The sequence below is a fragment of the Mus caroli genome, chromosome 1, assembly GCF_900094665.2.
Source record: "Mus caroli chromosome 1, CAROLI_EIJ_v1.1, whole genome shotgun sequence".
Taxonomy (NCBI): domain Eukaryota; kingdom Metazoa; phylum Chordata; class Mammalia; order Rodentia; family Muridae; genus Mus; species Mus caroli.
The window spans coordinates 122501995-122523510 of NC_034570.1; the positions used below are offsets into that span (position 1 = coordinate 122501995).

General features: G+C 44.3%; 1 protein-coding gene across 2 annotated transcripts; it reads right to left on the bottom strand.

The window, feature by feature from the left end:
• Positions 1-8343: 8343 nt before the first annotated feature.
• On the bottom strand, positions 8344-15662 carry Il19 (interleukin 19). Of its 2 annotated transcripts, XM_021176740.2 has the most exons (6): positions 15605-15662; positions 14667-14847; positions 14486-14548; positions 11756-11908; positions 11011-11085; positions 8344-8934 (listed from the first exon to the last, which is right to left on the bottom strand). In XM_021176740.2, the coding sequence occupies exons 2-6, from the start codon at positions 14808-14810 to the stop codon at positions 8839-8841; spliced, it is 531 nt and encodes a 176-aa protein (XP_021032399.1). In that variant the 5' UTR covers positions 14811-14847; positions 15605-15662; the 3' UTR covers positions 8344-8838. The 2 variants fall into 2 exon arrangements, with proteins under 2 accessions (XP_021032399.1, XP_029332632.1); XM_029476772.1 differs by lacking the exons at positions 14486-14548; positions 14667-14847.
• Positions 15663-21516: the final 5854 nt, after the last annotated feature.

Below are 21516 nucleotides of genomic sequence, written 5' to 3' on the forward strand. Positions count from 1 at the left end.
AAGAACAAGAAGAACAAGAAGAACAAGAACAAGAAGAAGGACAAGAACAAGAAGAAGAACAAGAACAAGAAGAACAAGAACAAGAAGAACAAGAACAAGAACAAGAAGAACAAAAAGAAGAACAAGAACAAGAACAAGAACAAGAAGACATTGATGCACAGCTAGCACACTATGGGCCATAAGGCTCCCAGGGGATAGGGCCTTGATCACACTGTGCTTCAGAATTCTGCTAACCCATGGCTTGGGGTGGAAATGACTGTCCTTCAGACTTCAGAGTATTCAATGAGAACTATTAAGGCAAACATCTGGCACAAGATTGAAAACCAAGCATGGTGACACAAATCAGCATGGTAATGTATGCCTTGAAAATCCAGCACCCCAGAGGCTATGACAGGAGACTGCAAGTTTGAGTCTCGCCTGGACCACATTTACCTAAATAAATAGAAAAGTTTTTTTAATGTTAAGGAAGTGAAAAAGAGGAGAAAATTGAATTATTTTTATAGCTCCCAAATCCAGTAAATGGAGCAAATACTGAAGGTTCCAAATGAAGAATATGAGGTCGTCTTTGAGTCCCAAGGCAGAAAGTCAATGTTACCTTTGCTTCATGATGCACAAATTCCTTCAGTGAATAGGCACATATTGACCACAGCCATTCCCAGAGTAGATATATATGTAGACAAAACACCCATATACATAAAGAAGAAGGAGGAGGAGGAGGAAGAGAAGGAACTATTCAGGACCAGCAACACACACCTGAAATCTCAGCAGTTGGGAAGTGGAGCTGGGAGGTTCAGGAGTTCAAAGACAGCTTCGGTTATATAGCCTGTTACGGTCAGTGTGGTATTCTTGATGCACTATCTCCAAACAATGAAAGAAAATACAACCAGAAAAGGGGCAGTGCCCTCAGGAACTCTGATCCTGTGAAGATGAGATGACCCTTGAGACTGCTCTGAGTTACTAATGCCTGGGAACCCACTATGTGTCCCAGGAAACACAAAGAGGAATTGGAGGCTGAGGGAGGAGACAGGGGCTCTGCTCTGCTCTAGGGGAGAATTGGCTTTCAGAAATGAAGCCCACGTAGTGGGTAGAGTTAGGCTATGCCAAAAGCTGGCCACAGGCTTGACTTCTGGTTTTAGCTCTTTGAGAATTCCATCCAGTGTGCTTTAATCACATCTACCGCTCCCCCAATGCCTCTAGCTCTACCCCATTTCCCTATCTACCCAACTTTGTGCCCTTTGTTTTTCCCACCAAACTTAATGTGTGCTGCCCATATAGTCATGGATGTGTGGCTTGCCCCCAGAGTTTGCTCAACTTACCAGATAATACATTCTTAAAAATCAACTCTCCCTCCCCCAAGCACATGTCAATCTCCAAGATCCTTAGCTAGGGGTGGGACTTGTTCCTTCGGTTTCTGTAGCTCTTATAGTATGTCCAGTTCTTGTGTTGATTTCTTTAATCCTCATGCAGCTCTGTGAACTATGGAAAACTAATCTCATATCAAGGAGCAGAAGCACAGACTTCTTAGAGCATCAGGGAACATGACCAGAAAGAGACACACATCTTCTATTAGTGAGAGCTAGGATTCTAAGCAAATTGGAAGGAAGATAGAGTCTCCACCCCATACTAGGAGGATCCCAGTCTTCCAGATGGACCAAGAACACTGAAAACTGGGTGACACATTCAGAACTCAGTCTCTTGCTCCTTTGCGGTTTTGATCCATCTTCTGTGCAATTTTGGAGGCTTGCCCCTCCTCAGACCAAGCTGCTGATGGTGTTTATGGACTTAATTATGGGCATTAGTGCCTTTCAAAGCAGAAACCTGGGCCCTGCATTATAAATCTCGGTCCAAGCAAAGTGAATTTTCCCAGGAACAGAAGGAAAGGGAACCAAAGCTAGGGCTGCTGTGTGTTTACAAAATGTGGTATAATGTTGCAGGGCAATATCTTGGCCAAGGTTTTCCCCTGAGAAATCATCACCATGCAACAGGCCTAGTACAAAGGGAAGTTTATTGGGAGAAGGGAAGGGGACTTGGAGAAGTGGGTAAAGGCAGAGAAGGGGGGACAGAGAAGGACAGGAGAGAGGAAAAGAGGAAAAAGCTAGCCAGGAACACATGGAAAGAGAGCAATGAGAGAGAGAAAATGGAGAGAGAGGGGGGGTAGGGGAAGGAGGAGAGAGGGAGGGAGTTCTTAGCTATGAAGGGGACTCAGATATGGAGCTGATTCTGCTCAGAAGGAATTGTGGTGGTGGTTTGTTTGGTTTTCTGGTTTTGGTTTGGTATTTTCGAATAGAATGAGTTCCCTTTCTTCATCGACCTTGGCTTTGGGATATGACAGAGGGTTAGATAATCCAGAACAAAGATAGGAAAAATGATTGGTTTCCTCCACAGACTCACTCCAGTAGGATATTTGAAAGTCCTACTGAATAGCACCCTTGGGCAGGTGGAAGGTGGAATGAAATCCCACCAACTCTTTGTCTTAGAGGTGGGGAGAAGAGAACATGAAGTCAGCCATCATAAATATTTCAGTGAAAACTACATTAATCTGCCTACAGCTTCTTTTCCTTCTATCTGTCTAACAGGGGTCTGCCTGATTCCTCTTCCCTCAGAGTGGAATCTCAAAGAGGCTCAATGTTTCTCATACATAGGGAAGCTAAATGCTTTTTAAGGTATTTATTGGCTTTTGTATTTATTTTGAGAACTATCAGTTCATCTCATTGGTCTATTTTTTTGATTGACTGTTTCATTTCCTTGGTGGTTAATTCTTTAATTCTTTGTAAATTCTGGATGATATCCCCCTGTAGAAGTATAGAAGTGAAGATGTTCTTCCATTCTGAGAACCCTCAGGTTGTTTGTTCTTAACATGTGACAGACTTTTCCCGGATGGAGGTGAAATGTCACCCCAGATCAGGAACCTCTGAGAGACCAGAAACTACCAAAGTCCAGCTTGTTGAACCAATGAGTTTTATGAGTGTTCCTTGCAGGAATATGGGTGAGGGGTTACTTACGAGAGCAGGAATGACTCAGAGAGAGAGATGCATCACCAAAGCCCACCCCAGCATGGGTGATAGCACCTAAAGCTGGGAATCTGAAGCATACAGCACAGCCTTCAGCAGGTTAGAGAGTGTCCTTCCACGTTGGGCTGAGCCTCTTCTAGGCAGACTGGCTGGTGTCTGTTTCCCTTCTAGATAATTTAGCTAGCCTCTCCTCTGACAGACTGCTAGGCTGATCTCAGACTCTTCTTTGCAACTGGCTTGTGTGAGAGAGACTCTTAGAAATCATAACTAACTGTTAAATACTAGGTGATGAGAGGAGCCTAGTGAACCTAGTCAATTTCAAGGACTTCCTGAAACCATTTAATGGAGCTCCCTGCCAGATGGAGTATTTTACCTCCCCCTTAGAACAACAGGCTCTTAGACAATGGATGGATCTGGAGGGCATCATCCTGAGTGAGGTAACCCGATCACAAAAGAACACACATGATATGCACTCACTGATAAGTGGATATTAGCCCAGAAGCTCAGAATATCCAAGATATAATTAGCAAAATACATGAAATTCAAGAAGAAGGAAGACCAAAGTGTGGATACTTTGATCCTTCTTAGAAGGAGGAACAAAATACCCATGGAAGGAGTTACAGAGACAAAATTCGGAGCAGAGACTAAAGGAATGTCCATCCAGAGACTGCCCCACCTGGGGATCCATCCCATAAACAACCACCAAACCCAGACACTATTGCAGATGCCAACAAGATTTTTCTGACAGGAGCCTGATAGAGCTGTCTGTTCATAGGCATCCATTGGACGGAGCACAGGGTCCCCAGTGAAGAAGCTAGAGAAAGTACCCAAGGAGCTGAAGGGGTTTGCAGCCCTATAGGAGGAACAATGATATGAAGTAACTAGTACCCCCAGAGCTCTCTGGGACTAAAACACCAATCAAAGAAAACACATGGTGGGACTCATGGCTCTAGCTGCATATGTAGCAGAAGATGGCCTATTTGGTCATCAATGGGAGGAGAGGCCCTTGGTCTTGTCAAGGTTCTATGTCCCAGTATAGGGGACTGCCAGGGCCAGGAAGCAGGAGTGGGTGGGTTGGGGAGCAGGGGGAGGGGGAGGAGATTTTCGGAGAAGAAACTGGGAAAGTGGATGACATATGAAATGTAAATAAAGAAAATATCTAATAAAAAAAGGAAAAAAAAGAACAAGAGGCTAGTTTAGAATGTAAACATTCTATTCACCCTTCACAGCCTTTGTCTTAAGACATTTCTTTCTAAGATGTAAGGCTTCCATTTTGGAGAAACTGCTACCTAACAGCCCTGCTGATGGTTTCTTTTGCTATGCAAAAACTTTTAAACTTCATGCAACCCCATTCTTGAGGCTAGGTTGTAGCAGAATTTAGCAGAGCCACTGTATCTGGCATGGATTCCAGAGCGATGGCACCCAAGCTTTGAGACAGCCTTTTCATGATTTTTATCTGAGGTTTTTATGAGGTTGTTCTTCCAAAGGATTCTAGAGCCTTTGTATAACTTGATCTCTGAGACATACCTGGCAAACTAGAGAATTGCTCATGTAATGATTACTTCAGACAACTCCCAGATCAGATAAGAGGTTTTGGTATTCAGAAATCCACTTGCTAAAAGTGTTTTGTATAACAGTGAAAAAAGCAGTTCTGTGAAGCTGCTGGCCTGAGAGATTATCCTCCTACTGCTGAGAAGCCTAAGTACCCATTGCTCTCTCTCTCTCTCTCTCTCTCTCTCTCTCTCTCTCTCTCTCTCTCTCTCTCTCTCTCTTAAATCATCCTACATAACCCAGAACGTCTAAGTGATCCCTGTAAGACGTCACACATCTGTGCACTATTTCCACAGAAACTATGATGATTTTCTTTATCATTCCACTTTTAGGATAGAATAGGTGATGACAGAGTAAGCACGGTATTTCTGCATTATTTCCAAATATTTCTCAAGCATCAACTCTACTAAAAGAAAAAAAAGGTCATAACTCTGTCAAGAAAATAAGCAAAAAGAAAGGAAGTCTGAGAGCTGAGGTGTAAGGTAGGAAGACCAGAGACATGGAGAGTTAATTGAGATGAGAGGGAGAACTCTGCTTCTGGTTTCTCCCGTCCTCCCCTTCCCCTTCCCTTCCTCTTCTATCACCATGTCTACCACCCCTGACAACAGCATTTCTTTCTTGCAGTAACAGATCACCAGTAAATCTTCCTCATCCCCACTTCTCATCATAGTTGTGCAGCCCCATGATTGAGGGTCCTGTCAACAGGCCTCAGGTCTTAGATTTGAACTTCGAATTCTGCTTGTAACTCATGATGCCTGACCTTAGTTGTCAACTTCACTACATCTGGAATCAACTAAAACTCAAAGCAGCTGGGTGTGCTTATAAGTGACTTTCCCTATAGGGTCATTTGAGGTGAGAAGACTAACCCTAAATTGTGGCCACACATTCTGGTGGCAGGCTGTGTTAAAGCACATGCATAAGAGAGAGCTATTGCCTTTTGCCTGCCCGCCCTCACTCTGACTAGCAAGTTCTTTAACCCTGTTTCTGAATCATCCCTTTGCTGGTATAATAGCCTACTTCTTCAAGATCTGACATAGACTGAAGAATGGCACTCTAGGAATTCCCAGAACTTTAGCACCAAATCAGGACCGCTGAGACATCTAGTCTCATGGACTGAACCAGATCCTTGGCCTTTCTGTCAGAAGATAGGCATTATTGAACTGATGAGACCACAGCCTGTGTGTCTATGTCTGTGTGTATGTATGTGCACACACACACATGTGCATATGTGCGCACACATGTGCATACATATCCATTTGCATGCATGTGTGCATGTGCACACACATGTGAATATGTATTCATTCTATCAGTTTTATTCCTTTAGAGAATAGATGGCAACTGTAGATGTCAAGTCCTGGAAAACTTAACCCTTCTTTATTTGCCCAATAGTCTGTACCTTACAGGACAAAGCTGGAGTTTGGGAGAAAACCTAAGTTCTCACCTCAGTGCTTGCCAGGACTGCTTCAGAGCATGACCATTGCTAAATGTTACTGCTCATTCTGGAACCGTGTTCTTGGGATAGAAGAGTAGCTTTACTGTGTACAAGCTGCTTGGCATTGGAGATGTTAGTTTAATCTCTTTTCCCATTATCATCCTTGGGGTATAATGATCTTTACTGCTGGCATTCAATGAGGTAACCTTTATAACCTAGCTTCATGATCAGCATCGATACAGGATTATTATGAGAATTAAATATAATACATATATAGTAAAATATATTATGTCTTTGAGGACTGATGCCAGAATACACAAAAAATATAAATATTTGCTTAAAAGAATTGCTTTAACTCATTCAGATCATTTACTCTAGAAATGTGAATTTAACACATACTAAGTACCAGAGAGTGCACAAAATGTACTTTACCGCATGTTCATGGAGCTGACATTCAAGTTGGGAAATACAATAAACAACATAGGATGCTAGGGAAACCCAACAGAGACATGAGATTGGTGGTGGTAGAGCTTGGATGTTAGGCTAACAGTGTTCTGTGGATTAAAAGCTTTGAAGAACATGAGAGTTCAAGTATCTTAAGTCTCTGAGATAGTCTAGGGTAGTCAGAAAAATACCAAAAATGTTGGAGCTGTTTATCCAGTCATCTCAGCATAGGATGCAATTCATAGTCACCTTGAAGGGACCGAGTACCCTGCAAACAATTTTGCTTCTTAAGAGCCTATCAGTCCCATTAAAACACAACTCATGAGGGGCTGAAGTCCCACTTCAGTTTGCAGGCAGGCCTATGTGTGAAACACATTGATCTTGAGTGTATGTGAGCATGCCCAATGTGTCCAGGAACAAAAAAGAGGTTAGAATGGCTGAGCAGAGGTGTGGGGGGGGGGGGAGCTAGGGAATGTGTACAGGCAGATGTTAGAGACTCCTTAGTCACGGGAATGAGTCTTGCTATGTAGAGCACGGTGTGTTGGAGGCTTGGAAAAAGCAGGACTTCATGATGGTATCAACAGACACTAAAGGCAAAAGACATGAAGCAACTCCTCTGGATCCAGAGATGCTTGAGATCCAGAGTTATAGGATCATGATACCTTCCACCCCGCTGAGACTGGGAGATGACCTCACTGTATAATCAACTCAACATTCTCACATGGGTGTCAATAACTACAAGAGGAAACCAAGTACCTTGCTCAGTCATGCAGGACCTGAACCGGTCTGCCAGACTCTGGAGTTCTCATACTCTCTACAAAAGCACACACGTGTTGGCTTGAATAAGCATGGTCCCCATAGGCTCATATATTTGAATGCTTAGTCACCAGGGAGTGGCACTATTTAAAAATGTGTCCCTATGAATGTGCTTGGAGGTTTCAAAAGCCTGTGACATGCCCAGGATCTCTCTCTGAACCTATGGCTCAGTATGTGACTCTTAGCTTCTTCCAGCACCACACTTGCCTGCCACCATGCTCTCTGCCATGATGATAATTAACTAAACCTCTGAAAGTGTGAGCAAGCTCCCAGTTAAATGCCTTCTTTTTAAAAAATTGCCTTGGCCATGGTGTCTCTTCACAGCAACAGAACAGTAATCTTGTTTTTCTCAGTCAAGCTACGGTGCTGTGTGGTAGAGGCCACATCAGTGCCTCCCCTAAACCCTTATCACAAGCTTTTTTTTCTTCAGTCTATAGAACCTATCTTTATGGAAGACATCACATGTACTTTACAAAAAGTTCAATGTGGTCATGCCTTAAGCTGTGTTGTGCACACTGAGTTATTTATCACGAAGAAATATTTCACCAAATTGTGCTGTGCTTAAATATGCCTAATATAATCTGATTGGGGTCAGACTCCCAAAGTTTGAGCCAGCACCAGTTACTGAGTCATGTTGAACCCACATGACTTCTTGCCTCCCGTGGATCAGTACTCTGATGGCCATCATGGCTGCGGAGACTTGGTACATATGTATGAAATTCTCAAAGAGCAAATAAAAGAATTGTTAAAAGAGGAAGAGCAGGCCTGGTTCCTGAATTTCTCTGGCTTCTGTCTCAATGTTCTCTCTTCTGCCTGCTGTGCTCTCTCCGTTGTGACAACACGTGCTGTGTAGTCCTCACCATGGCCAGACAGTGCAACCCATACCCTTGAACCTCTGGAATTATGAGCTAAATAAATGTGTTTATTGACAAAGTTACCCAGCCCAGGAATTTTGTTACAGCAATGAAAAATGTAGTCATATCACCACATAGATTTTATCCCTGTCTAGGACTAAGCTTCCCCAGCTGTTCTGCATCTTTGGAGCCTCTTTTACCTGCATGGATGAGCCTTTGATGAATCAGAAGACAATTCATTCTCATAGGTTAACCACAGTTTATTCGTAAATGTCAGTCAGTACAATATGCACTACAGCACACCACAAGGTGCACAGCATAGGCCTGGAAGAAGCCGCTTTACAATAAGTTAGAGGGGCTGTCTATTGCTCCTATGATATCTGGGATCTCTCAACAGCCACATATTGCTATAAATACCACAGCAGCCAACTTAGCTATTGCAGGTGGGATCAGAGAGCAGAGACCTCAGCCAGGAGCTGAGATCCATTCAAACCCAATTTTTTTTTCTGAAAGGCTCCAAGCCCAGAAGAGAGAATTCCTTCTACATCAGCAAGTTCCCAGAAAAGACCCTCATTCTAGATAATTATGTGAACTTTCCATGTCTCTCTCTTCTTCAAAGTTAGCTGTTGACCACAAAACAAACAAACAAAAACAAAATAAAACAGCAACAACAATTTTTTAAAAAACCCTCACAGATGGTTATTTAGATAATCAGACGAGGCATTTCATGTCAGGCTGCAGGAGTTTCCTGATGATTCCTGTCAATCCAGGCTAAAAGTATGTTCAGTTCTCCTAGAGACTTAAGGGCAGCAGATGAGACCTCCAGCTAAAACAAAAATAAATAAGAAAATTTTATTAATTAGGTATTTTCTTCATTTACATTTCCAATGCTATCCCAAAAGTCCCCCATACCCTTTCCCCCTCTCCCCTCCCCTGAATCCCACTTCTTGGCCCTGGCATTCCCCTGTACTGGGGCATATAAAGTTTGCAAGTCCAATGGGCCTCTCTTTCCAGTGATGGCCAACTAGGCCATCTTCTGATACATATGCAGCTAGAGACAAGAGCTCCAGGGTACTGGTTAGTTCATATTGTTGTTCCACCTATAGGGTTGCAGACCCCTTTAGCTCATTGGGTACTTTCTCTAGCTCCTCCATTGGGGACCCTGTGATCCATCCAATAGCTGACTGTGAGCATCCACTTCTGTAATGAATGAATTGATTTTTATTTAAAAATGTAAAATGTCATCATGAGGTCTGACTGCTCCAAAGTTTGGGTATTGCAGTTCCCATATCCTGAAACCTGGGAGGCTCCCCTTTCTCTTTATCAAACGTCTCACATAGCATGCAAAATCAAAATTATTTTCCTCAGCGCTTAGCACCACTCCCATCCCACCAACCAAGCAGTTTAAATCATTTTAGCTCCTTATGCACAAACTTTTAAATCCTGCATCCCTTTCTCCCTTTTCTCCTTCTTTTCACAGGAAATATTAGCCTTGCCAGCCAGGTCTTCTTAATCTTCTATTCACATCAATTCAACTGAATCACTCTTGTTTCTTGAGAAGTCTGATTCTCTCCAGTGCTCTCCAGTGAATAAGGAGAACATGTTGACCCTTACAGACATATGTAAAGAGACTAGCTTATATCTGTATGGATGTGGCCCCTGTCAATAATAAATTTGAGGGCCTATCGCTTAGGCAGGAAATAGGAGGTGGGACATCTTGTAGGTGGAAAGGATTCTGGGATAGTGCCACTAACAGGGGGTTTGCCCAGGAAAATGTGGCAAAACAGATGCATGGTGCCTGAGCATAGGTAAGCAGTCACATGGCAAAAAATGTAGATTAAAATAAATTGATTATTTTAAGTTATGATCTAGTCAGAGAGGGCCTATCTATATGGCCAAGGTATTTGTAAATATATTATGAGTTTGAGTCTTATTTCTGGGAGCATGGAGCAGGAAAGATGAACCTCCTGATTCAACAGATATAGCAAAGCACTGAGACCCACAAAGGATGTCTACCCAAACATCACACAGCACTTAAAAGAAGCAGACTAGAATGCAATTCATGATTTGTTCCATTACCTTCCATACTAAAAGGATGTGGTTGGGGTGAAGGCACATTCTTTGGAGCCACTCAGCATGGGACCAAGTCCTGTGTGCACCAAGTGGTCATCTCGTGTAACCTCCTTGTGCCTCCATCTTCTGGTTTATTTAATGCAGTTTACACTCAGAGCCTTGCTGAGAAGACTCGATGTGACAACACTTCACTGGGCTTGAAACAATATCTGGCTCACAGTACGAACCACTTGGATCTTCATTGTCCCTACAGCATCACTTAATAAAGCCTGTCCCCAAAAAAACAGAGCTCCAAAACAATCCTAACTCCTTTGTTCTTCAAAGCACCAGCATCATTTGGAGCGTGTTGAGCAGGAGGAACTTAGACTTCAAGGTAGAACTGCTGACCGGACTCTGCACTTCAATCAGATCTGCTGATGCCACACCCCGATAGCTATTCCTGCATCAGCACCCCTCCCTGTGAGAACCACTAGTGCACCAGTATGCAGGACGCTAAGGGCCAGCTCCCGACCATAAGGATGCTATATGTGTCATGTTTCATGTGTAAGAGCTTCAGATTCACTGGGGATCATTGTGCCTCCTGTATGACCATATCTTATCCATCCCAGGCCTGATAGGAAAGTGTAAGAAAACAGTAGAGGGAGGATGGAGAAGAAGACCAGAGAACAGCCCAATGACCTACAACACTTTGTAGGCATCAACTTGGATGAGCTTGCTGTGAAGACTGGTGGAAAGAATACATGAGTTTGCATGCAGAGAAGGCTGGAATATTGGCATCGTCTGAACCCTCTCATTTTTCCAACTTCCCTATACTCTCCCCAGACCTCACCTGATTGTAGTTGTCATGGATGATTCTAGTTGCATTGGTGGCTTCCTGACTGCAGTTACATTGTCTGTGCACCTGCTGGGACACAATGGGGACAGCACTCATTAGAGGACACTTACACTATCTCCTCTCCCTACCTCCTCCTTGGTTGGGTGACAAAGCTTAGGAGAGAGCAGCTGGGAGGAAACAGGGTCTGTTTGTGGAGAAGCTCTGCGTTTGACCTCTGCTCACACATCTACAGTCAATCACACGGTTGGCATCGGAAGAGCGAGCACGGGGTCTTCCTTGTTACAGCTCTAAAAGTGACATCCCCCAAGGTTAACTAATAGATTAAGTATACCCATTTGATTCCACTATTGTCCTTTTTAAAAGCAGGACAAGGGTCATTGCCCTTTCTAACAATTTTTGAATCTGAGACACAGAAAGGGAAGACATCTTCGGCCTCAAAGGAACCATGCCACACAGGAACTCAGCAGCAACCCTTGGTCTGGAACCTAAGGTTTCTCTTAGCCTAAGTTTTTTGTTGGTTATTTTTACTTTTATCTCTGTTTGATTTTAACAAGTAAGCAGTGGGCTTACAGGTGACCCTCGGAGATAGGTGTCAGCAATTGGGAAGCCCCTGGGACTGGCAAGACCATTGCAAAGTCTCAAAGGACGGGAAGTGAGTGACAATGTCCTGACTCTGCAAAGCCTGGGCTCTTTCTGGGCAGATGGGAGCAGAAGCTTGGGGCCCGATGCCCTGACTCACACATCGCTCCAGAGTTTTCTGCATGCAGAGGAAAGAGTTGGCAATGCTGCTGATTCTCCTCATGACCTCAAGGCTTCTCTCCTGATGGTCCTTGAACACCCTGTCTCTGTAGAATGTCAGCAGGTTGTTGGTCATGCAGCACACATCTCCAGGCTACAAACACAAATTAGAGCACACCCTTGGAGGCCCTCTGCTCTCAATATTTCAGAAACAAAGTACAAGTAAAAAAAAAAAAACTAAATGTTCTTTTCTAAAATTCAGGGTATTCTTTCACACTTCCCATGGCCAAGCCACTGGAGCCAGGAGATATATTTACAAAGAGTAAGGCTTGGATCCTATCACAGACAAGGTTTGTTCCACAGCATGCATCCCCAGCATGATATAAGGAAACTCTAAAATCCCTCCAAGAACCAGGTGCCTCCTTTAGGAGATGGTTTGTATCCCACAAGCCAAGGTTGTCAGCTCTGTAGTCTCCCAGCCCACAATGTCCTTGGCTCCTGGACATCAGGTATCCTACCAGGCATGAGCAATATATTCATCTTAGCCACTGAGCCCTGAACCACACTACTGAGTTCTCTTGCAGTTTGTCCCCTTAAATTGGGGGCAGGGTGGGGTTTGCAAGACTAGGGAGTGGCAGGCACATCTGGGAAGGTCAAAGGTCTGCAACGGAAAGCAGATGCCTCCAAGACAAGACTCCAGATACTCAAAGAACAGCCCAGATAAGTCAGGAAGCTTCCTTCCAGCAATTGATACTCCAGGCCTAGGGATGTACTGCAAAAGATTTACTCCTCTGCCTCTTGCCCCGAGGGCAGCTTTTTCTAGACAGTCGGAGCATGCTGCTCAGAATGCTGGATCTTCGTCTGTTCTCTCTCACTGGGCCGCTTAGCGAGAGGAAAAAGTCACACACCTCTGTGTTATTAAAGACTGTGGCATTAGAAAAAAAAAGAAGCCAGAAGCGGCTGTATCTCAGCACCCTGTCCTTTGAATCCTAACAGGCTTGCTCACTGTCCCTGGAGTCATACCAGCCTGACTCCACTGATATTACACCCACTTCCCCTGTTTCTTTAGCCTTTTTCTGTTTATCTACACCCCTCCCCTCACCCGAACGAAATGACTCTATTTCGTTTCTCTCCATGGGATCTTCCAAAACAACCACCAAGCCACTGAAATTCTGCCCCATTGAAGGGGCACACATGCATGCATCCACACACATTTTTAAAAGAAAAAAGGAAGGGAGAGAGAAAAGGAAAAGAGGGGAAACAAGGTCATATGATAAAGATCCAAATTCACTAACCCCTTTCCTTACTCCATATCAGCTGTTTCTTAAGCTTACGAGGAGAAAGAGTCAGGAAACAGAGACATAACCTGGAAGGGGCGTGTCCTACTCCTGGCTTGGTCGTTAACTCATCACCCTCTTCTGCTCCATGAGCTCAGTTCCACATAGACACACACTTCTAGTTTGTCTTGTAAGTGCTCAGCAACGACATTAATGTATATCACTTTTACAACAGATCCAGAGGTCAAAGCAGTTGGGCTTTTGTTTTGTTTTGTTTTGTTTTCATTTGCTTTGCTTTGCTTTTTGACAACAGTGAACTGAAAGTTGCCAGGAGAAAAAGCCTAGGCTGGGATAAAGATTCTACGAAGCTGCTTGATGAATCAGACCTTCTGTGACTGGGAACTGTAGCATTGCAGATCCAGAGCCGAGTCATCCCGAGCTATCTTTAACCCCTCGGTAGTCACTCACCTCTATGTCTGACCAAGCACCGTGAGTATCAGGAGAGACTTTTAGAATACACTAACAGACCACTAGTGTCCCCAAAACTAAGATGTCATCAGAAAGCATCTGAGGCCCATAGCAGATTCTCCACAATTTTCTGTAACCTGCCTGCCTTATGTTTCCACCAATACATTTTAAAATGCATGCCTTAATTTATGACTTTCTTTTGTTGCTGGACAAACTTCATGAAACTGTACTGCTCTGCAACACTGTTTTTGGTATAAGCTGGATCCCAGGCTGTAGTTGCTCATATGTGACCCCAGAATAAACTATCACTTATTCCCTTGGAACTAAAGTTGGACTTATGCATCAACATACCCCTGGCTGGCTTGGAACTCATGAAATTGAACAGATTGGCTTCACACTTGTAATGACCCTCCTGCCTGCCTCCCAAATGATGAGAGGACAGGCATGTCCCGCACACCTGGCTGAGAGATGACTCTAAAGGTATATGCCAGGCTCTTTTTGTAAAGTGGAGAATCAATGTAGTAAGCTGTCTGATAAGATCCTATCTACATCTGTTGTACTGAGTGGAGCTAACATCCTATGGGCCTTCCCAATGAACCACCGTTGTAAAGCTCGTTACCAGACATTCTATTCTAATTCTGTCATATAATTTGAATCTCAAAAGGCCCCTCAGCCACTCTGTTGTCTCTGTCAGAAAGCCAAGCCTCGTTCCAGAACAAGCCACTGAAATTCTGCCCCATTGAAGTACTTGGAACTTGTTACCCTCTGATGAAGAGTCACTTCTTTGGCCATGCCCACGATTTCAAAGTCATTGGGATACTGATGTGCCCAAACTGCTTAGATGACAAAGAAGGCTGGACTATTAAGAGAGTACTAGGGGCCTGGAGAGATGGCTCAGCTGTTAAAGGCTAGGCTCAATCGACAACATAAGGGAGTACTGGTCAGGGAGTCGATTCTTAGCACAAAAGACACAAACCAAATGGTACCTTAGTACTCCTGAGGTTCTCCAGGGACAGGATGGTGACATTTTTGAAGGTGTCCTTAGTTTGCTGTGAAGAACGGGACAGACATCAATGAGAACCCTCTACATTTTCAGGATCCCTAACAAGGAACTGGCAGGAACTTGCCTTGTGCTCTAAGATGTAAGGTCAGACAACCCATGCTCACCATGGCTCTCTTGATCTCGTGGAAACTCTTTTCTATGAGGCGCATGTCCACAGAAATCAGACATCTTCTAAGACTGTAGATATGAACTGAGCAGAGAATGAACGTCATGCCCAGGAGCCAGGGAGACGCGCACTGTGCCTTCATGTCTTCTGCAAAGGTGAAAGTCAGCTGTCCACCTAGACTACAGAGATTGATTTTCTAATTCTCTGGCAAAACAAGGAGATAAAACCCCATTGGCAAGGGAAGTTGGTAGGCAGCATCGCCCTCCCCAGTCTGCTCCTTCTAAAAGAGTCCGGACATCTTAGGCCATTCAGATAGAGCAGGAGGCAGCACTTGTCCTAAAAACCTCTGCACAGTTACCTTGTTTCGGGTGACACCTACGCATGCGTCTGGCGAGGTTTGTTCCTGTGTCTCACCAAGGAGGGAACTAAGAATTAAGGGGATAAAATGGGTTGCCAGAGCTGACGTGGTCAGCTGGCCTCTGTACCCCCCTCCTTGTGGCCAAGCCTCCCATTTATAAAGCAATGTCTCCCCTGCGTGCATAGCTATCACTACCTCGCCTGGAGACCACAGCTTCACACCAGATGGAAACCCGTTTCTGACCAGATCCCACCGAACCAGGAAATGGATTTTGTATTTAAAAAAGAGAGTTAATACTCAAAAGGTTAGGCTCCTGGAATGAAAAATTCCATAGTTTATTTAATTCCTTCATACTCTATTTTCTGCTCTTCTCTCCATTTCCTTTTGTTAAAAAAGAAGGTACGAGAAAATTCACACACACACACACACACACACACACACACACACGCACTGTGGCACACCTCCACATCCCACAAAAACCTTGTTCGTTCTCTTGGGCAACCCAAGTCACGCACAGTGGTAACCCCTGTAGTCTGGATGACCCCAAGGAAGCCCCTGATAGCCCAGGCCAGCCTCACCTCTCCCGGTGTCTCCGGCTCCAGCAGAGTCCTCTCTCCCTGTGCTCTTTGCCACTTAGAAACTGCAGCTTACTTTTATGTGGTGGATGAGAGGAAATGCTGTCAAGGTTTGCTGGGTGGGTCCACCTTCAGGAGATTCCCCTCCCCCCATTTCTTTAGTATTTCATTTTCTTAATTGTTTTCGTTTCTTTCTTCCCCCCCCCCCACTTTGTTAAACAACTGATTAATCATTATTAAGAAATACCTCCTTTTTTTTCCCTGAGTTTTGACACATTGCTTCTGGGAAAAATAAACTCCCATCACCATGCAAATGAGAATTACTTGCAATTTTGTGTTCATGGTGAAAAATCCAAGTTAGGTCACTTTCCTAGGAGCTGTGGCACGGTACCAACCATACCCTGCAGGCACAGTGAGGAAAGCCCTGTGTGGATGGCCTGGCTTTGTCAGCAGCCAACTTCCTGAGACTCTGCAGGTCCTCTGACTTTGACACAAGTCATCTCTCTGATGCCTCACACAACTCTGGAGGACCTACCACGCGCCAGGCTTTTTTTACCGGCATAACTTTGCTTAACTCCTTAGGGACAAATCTTTTTTCTCCTGTAGGCAAAAGACTGGGAGTTTTGCTTATTTGTTTGTTTTTTGTTGTTTGTTTCATGTCATCTCTTTCTGCTTGATCTTGTCCCTTGGAAGTGCCCTTCGTTCTTGATTGGTGCAGAGAGAAATGAGAGTGAGCAGTGCAGTTCCTTCAGAGAAATTAGTGGCAGAGCTGGGAACAGAACTTATGGCCCTTATACTGGGCCAGGAGGATCCTTTAGGCAAGTCACTTTCTTACTTATTACCACTCTCCATCAGGAAGCTTTTCAGGGGTCGGGGTTTTATGTGACAGAAAGACGAGGTATAATTGTGTCCTCACAGAGACTCATTTTCTCTCGGAGACACTCTCTCTCTTCGAAGCTGCCTGTGCCACTGTGGATGGCCTCATTCCCGTGCACATATGGGACTAGAAACACTAATTGAACTCAGAAGGTTATTAATAAACAAAAAATGAAAAAGAGGCAATGAAGTTGGAAGGGAGATGCGGTGAGGTGAGGCAGTGGCACTAGGAGGAGCTGGAGAGAGGGAGTGATGGAGGGAGATGACCAAAAGGCATAATAAATATAAATAAATGAGCAAACATTTCAAAGAACAGATAAGAATATTATTTTAAAAACTAGTTTCTTCCCCAAAGTAACTCTGGCATGGGGTTTAATCAAAGAGCTCTCTTGCTCTCTCTCTCGCTCTCTCTCTCTCGCTCTCTCTCTCTCTCTCTCTCTCTCTCTCTCTCTCTCTCACACACACACACACACACACACACACACACAGTAGGTGTAGAACCTACTCCTGCTATTAAGCTAAGAAGACAGAGGAGTAGAAGAAAAGAGAGAATAACTGGAAGGTATTGGAATAAAAAAAGAGAGAGAATCAAGAAAAATCAGAGCCGTTGGTGGGATTCAAGACAAAGGAACCCCAGAATCTGGAAGACTGTGTCCAGCATCTTGAATTTAATGAAATAATGTGTGTGGAGAGAGCCTGTCAGCTACTGTGGCTCACAATCTTGTAGCCCTGGAATTAAGCCCATGCCTTCCCTCCTCTCTGGGTAGCACAAGTTACTGAAAGCCTACTGAAGTCCCATAAAACAGAAAACATGAACTTCAAGGATTCAAATGAGCTACCGGGCCTGGCCCATATCATAGCAAGTGCAAGCAGTGTTTACTAGCACATAAACAGTAAGTAACAAATGGTGCTACTCTATGCTGCGCTGCCAAAGAAAGACAGGGCACCTCCATTAGTATTTGGTAAATGCATCTGCTCCTTCTGGAAAAGGGAGACAAGCTTAGCTCTGCAGTCAACCCTCCTGGGAAACAGATGGGAACATCCAGGGAGGTGGGTGCCCTTTTCCCAGCATGGGCTCAGCTTCCTGGGTCAGAGCCCAGAGCCACATGTGAGAACATTGCAACATGACCCTGCAGTCTCACTCCACATTCACTCAGAGGAGCCGGCTCTCATTTCAGGCCCAGGATGTCACACTGGGGGGCTTTCAGGGCACAGGAAATGTGTGAAGTGTCTATAATCCACTTCTAGCACGAGATGTCAGAGGGGTTATGATGACAAGCCGGGCTGACAGGCTGTGTTCCCAGCGGTTGTCAGACAGGAGACAGGCCACTCCATCTCCGTACTTGATAGTTCTTCTGAACAAATAATACCTACTAAGTAGTCACTATGTAGGCTTGGTGCGGAGATTAAATAATCAAATTTTAGCCCTCAACACAGAGCCTGATAAACTATTTCTTTTTGAGATAGGGTCTTGCTATGTAGCACAGGCTGGCCTCAAATTTATGATTCTCCTGCCTCCGGTCCCAAGTACTGAAGTCACAAATTTGCACCACTATATCTAGCTTGCTATTAATTCTACAACTGCATCGGAAGCCCTAAATTGAGAGGGAGGAGATCGGGGAGAAGGGATTCTCTCTAGCGTAAGCCTTACTATCTAACATTTAAGATTTAAAGATTAAAATATAGATTGAGATAAAATGGCATCCGTTCTAGAACTGCAGTCAAATTATAAATGTGATCTATAGACACAGAGGTACACGTAGCCTTGAAATAGACATAGAGATACATGTAGACCCAGCTGAGCCACCATTACAAGACCAGGGTTCAACTTTCCATTTGTATTGCACATGGTGGTGTATGCTTGCAATCCCAGAATTCAGGAGGCAAGTGGGGAAGGGGGGTTGTTTCACATTCACAGCTAGCCTGGGTCACAAACTCTGTCCCCTTCCTCCACACCACCCAATTGTTTTCATTTATCAAGTGGGGAACCAGTCAGAATGTAATGAAGACCAAGGAGCTAGGCTCAAGGACACTCTCTCTGTGTTTGACAAGTCCTGGAGAGTCTCTCACGATTTCCAGGCCTCCTGCCCTCCAGCTGCATGAATCATTCATTCATGGTGGTGCCAGGACAAGTTCTTGTCCATGAAAGACAAGAACGTGTCCACTCCCCAGGGCAAGTCTTAGCGGGCCCCTCACTTTCCCTGGGAATGGGGCTCCTCACAGAGATCGGAGGAAGAACCAACTATGAAGACTAGGAAACACTAGAAGCTGTGATAGAGAAAGAAATCTGTAAAAGAAAACAGGATTGTCCGCACCAATGGATGAAAATTCCATATGGGATGCAAATAAGGATTTATAGAAAATGATGATCCGTTCTCGGGAGACAGGTAAGTGTATACCTGTAAGTTCATAGCCAGGCTGGTCTACATAGTGAATACCAAGTCTATACAGAGAGACCCTGTCTCAAAAAAGAAAAAAAAAGTGGGGGAGATAAAAATATAAAAATATTTTAAAGGTCTTAAGGATCATAACTATTCTTTGAATTGTAGATAACTTTAAATATAATTTTTTAGAGAAAACTTTTGGGAAGTCAGGTATATTAGGGCCACACCTCTATTACCAGCACTCTAGAGGCAGAGGCAGGTAGGTCTCAGTGAGTTCAAGGTCAGCCTGGTCTACAGAGTGAGTTCCAGGACAGCCAGGGTTGCATAATTTGAATCTGTATCAAGTAAAAATAAAACAAAACAAATAAAAAAAATAAATTTAGGAGCTAGAGAAATGGCTTAGCACCCACATGGTAGCTCATAACCATCTGAAGCTTGGGACTCTTGACCTATGTTTGCGTCATCGTCGGGGAACCAGGCCCACATGTGGCACATAGACTTTCAAGCAGGCAAAACACCCATACACCTAAAATAAAATAAAACAATTTTTAAAGGTTATAAGTGGTCCAGTTCTTGTAAATTTACCCCCCCCCCCAAAAAAAGAACATTTCTCTCAGTTTGGGATTTACATATGAGTTGAGTAAGATATCAGAGTGCATACACCTCAGCCCTCCACATCACAGCAATGAACTGGGAGGTGAGCCACATTCTTGCATGGCACAGCAAGCAAGTAGAAGCTGTTCCCAAAGTCTGGCAGAATGACCTGCCTACCCTCGAGCTCTCCTCTCATCCGAGTTGGGTGTAGATGGTGGGGACCTCCAGCTGGTTCAGTGGGTGAAATGATGTCACTTCCCCAGGCCCAATCTTGTGCTTAGTCAGGGACGGGAATACCTTAAGGAAATCTGAGATGGGCATGCCCTCGTCAGTGAGCACAGAATGACAAGTCCATTCAACTGCCACAACCTAGACTTGCTTCCTCCCCTGCTGCTGCTGGGCACCTGTGTGAGCAGGCTGATCAGGGCTTTTGAGACTCTGTCATCAGTTGTCAGTGACTCCAACACCGTGAGACATCTTCCGTGGAAATGAAGAGAGCCAGGGACAGGGAACAGAAGGAGCCTGCTGTATGCTCACAGAGGTCCCTCGTGTTTCAGGCTCAGTCAACAGGCTTACTTCCAGCAGCAAGCTACCTGTCCTCCCTCCTCAGGCTAACTTAATACATTGCAGATGCAGGCTTGGCAGGCTTGGCTCTCCCAAACCAAAACAATAAATCAAACCTTGCTAGGTGAAAGACTTTTCTCAAAGCATAGCTCCTAACAGAGTGACCTGTCTTCACCCATATTCCCCTCTAAACCTAGAGTCAGATGATGTGGAAGGTGCTTAGAGATATGTGGAAACCTCCTTTTACCCTTCCACCCCCACTCATCCCTCCACATCCTACTCCCCATCACTTCCAGACCCATCACAGACCAGACCTCCATCTCCTGCCTCCTCTCCAGATGAGTCCCACATCCTATTAGCCCCTCTCACCAGCAAGCTCCCTCTTGGATTTCCTGAGAGCCAAACACCACCCATCCAGCTTTCACACTCAGCTGAGTGTCTCCTACCCCATCCCACCTCTTCCCTCCTTTCTACCTCCGCCCCTTGAGAAGGCTGCTGTATCTTTCCTGTTCCCACTGGACACATGGTATCCAGGTTGATTTTGATGTTCAGACCTGCAAATCTCAGCATTCACGTATCTTTGAAGTGCAGAATAAAGTGGGCACCCTGTGTTTTCACTTGCTAAATTTGACAGCTTAAACTGGACCTCCCGGTACAGGATGCAGCACATCCAGGTGTGTGGCCCCACACCTCCTGAAACGTGGTGTGCTGGTGAGGTCCCTTAAAGAAATAAGTCATAAATGGAAGTACAGCCAGGAATGGGGACACACATACTCCCTCCTGCACTTGGGAGGCAGAAATTTCAGAAGTTCAAAGCCAGACTGATCTTCAAAAAAGGAAATTTAGCATCTCAAACAAAACCAAATATTTCAAATATTTATTTTAAAAAGTTAACCCATACTACATACTACAAACACACACACACACATGCGCACACACAAATACACGCACAGAGAGAGAGGAGGAAGAGTTAAATCACTGCCTCTATCAATTACCTGTCTGTCATCTTCCAGTTGTTTCTTCTACAACAATGTTTTTTTTTATTGTTATTCTCTATGGGGAAATAAAAAATAAGTGAGAAATTCTTTTATTATGAACTGTGTAAAAAACAATTTTGTTGTTAAAAGTAGGAATATGAAAAGTATGCTATAGGTTGATGCCTTACAGGTATGAATTCTGATAAATCTTGCTCTCATGATCCCCACTGGAAACGAGCATATAGGATCCACTTGGAACCATAGGGAGGGCATTTCTAAGTAAATTTACTAGGCTCTAAGGAGAGCCAAGCTTTGGGTTCCAGTTCTCCATATCCTGATGCAGTGCTCTACAGCCCAAATCTCACTACTCTTCCAGTATCCACACTTCCCAGAGTCATCCAGGTATACCAGATGCCACTTTTAAGTCAAGATGGCTACTGATCACACACAGAGGAGACACAAGCCATGCAAACATAGTCTTTAACAGGCCAGTGCATCCCTGACCCAACATCTCTTTAGT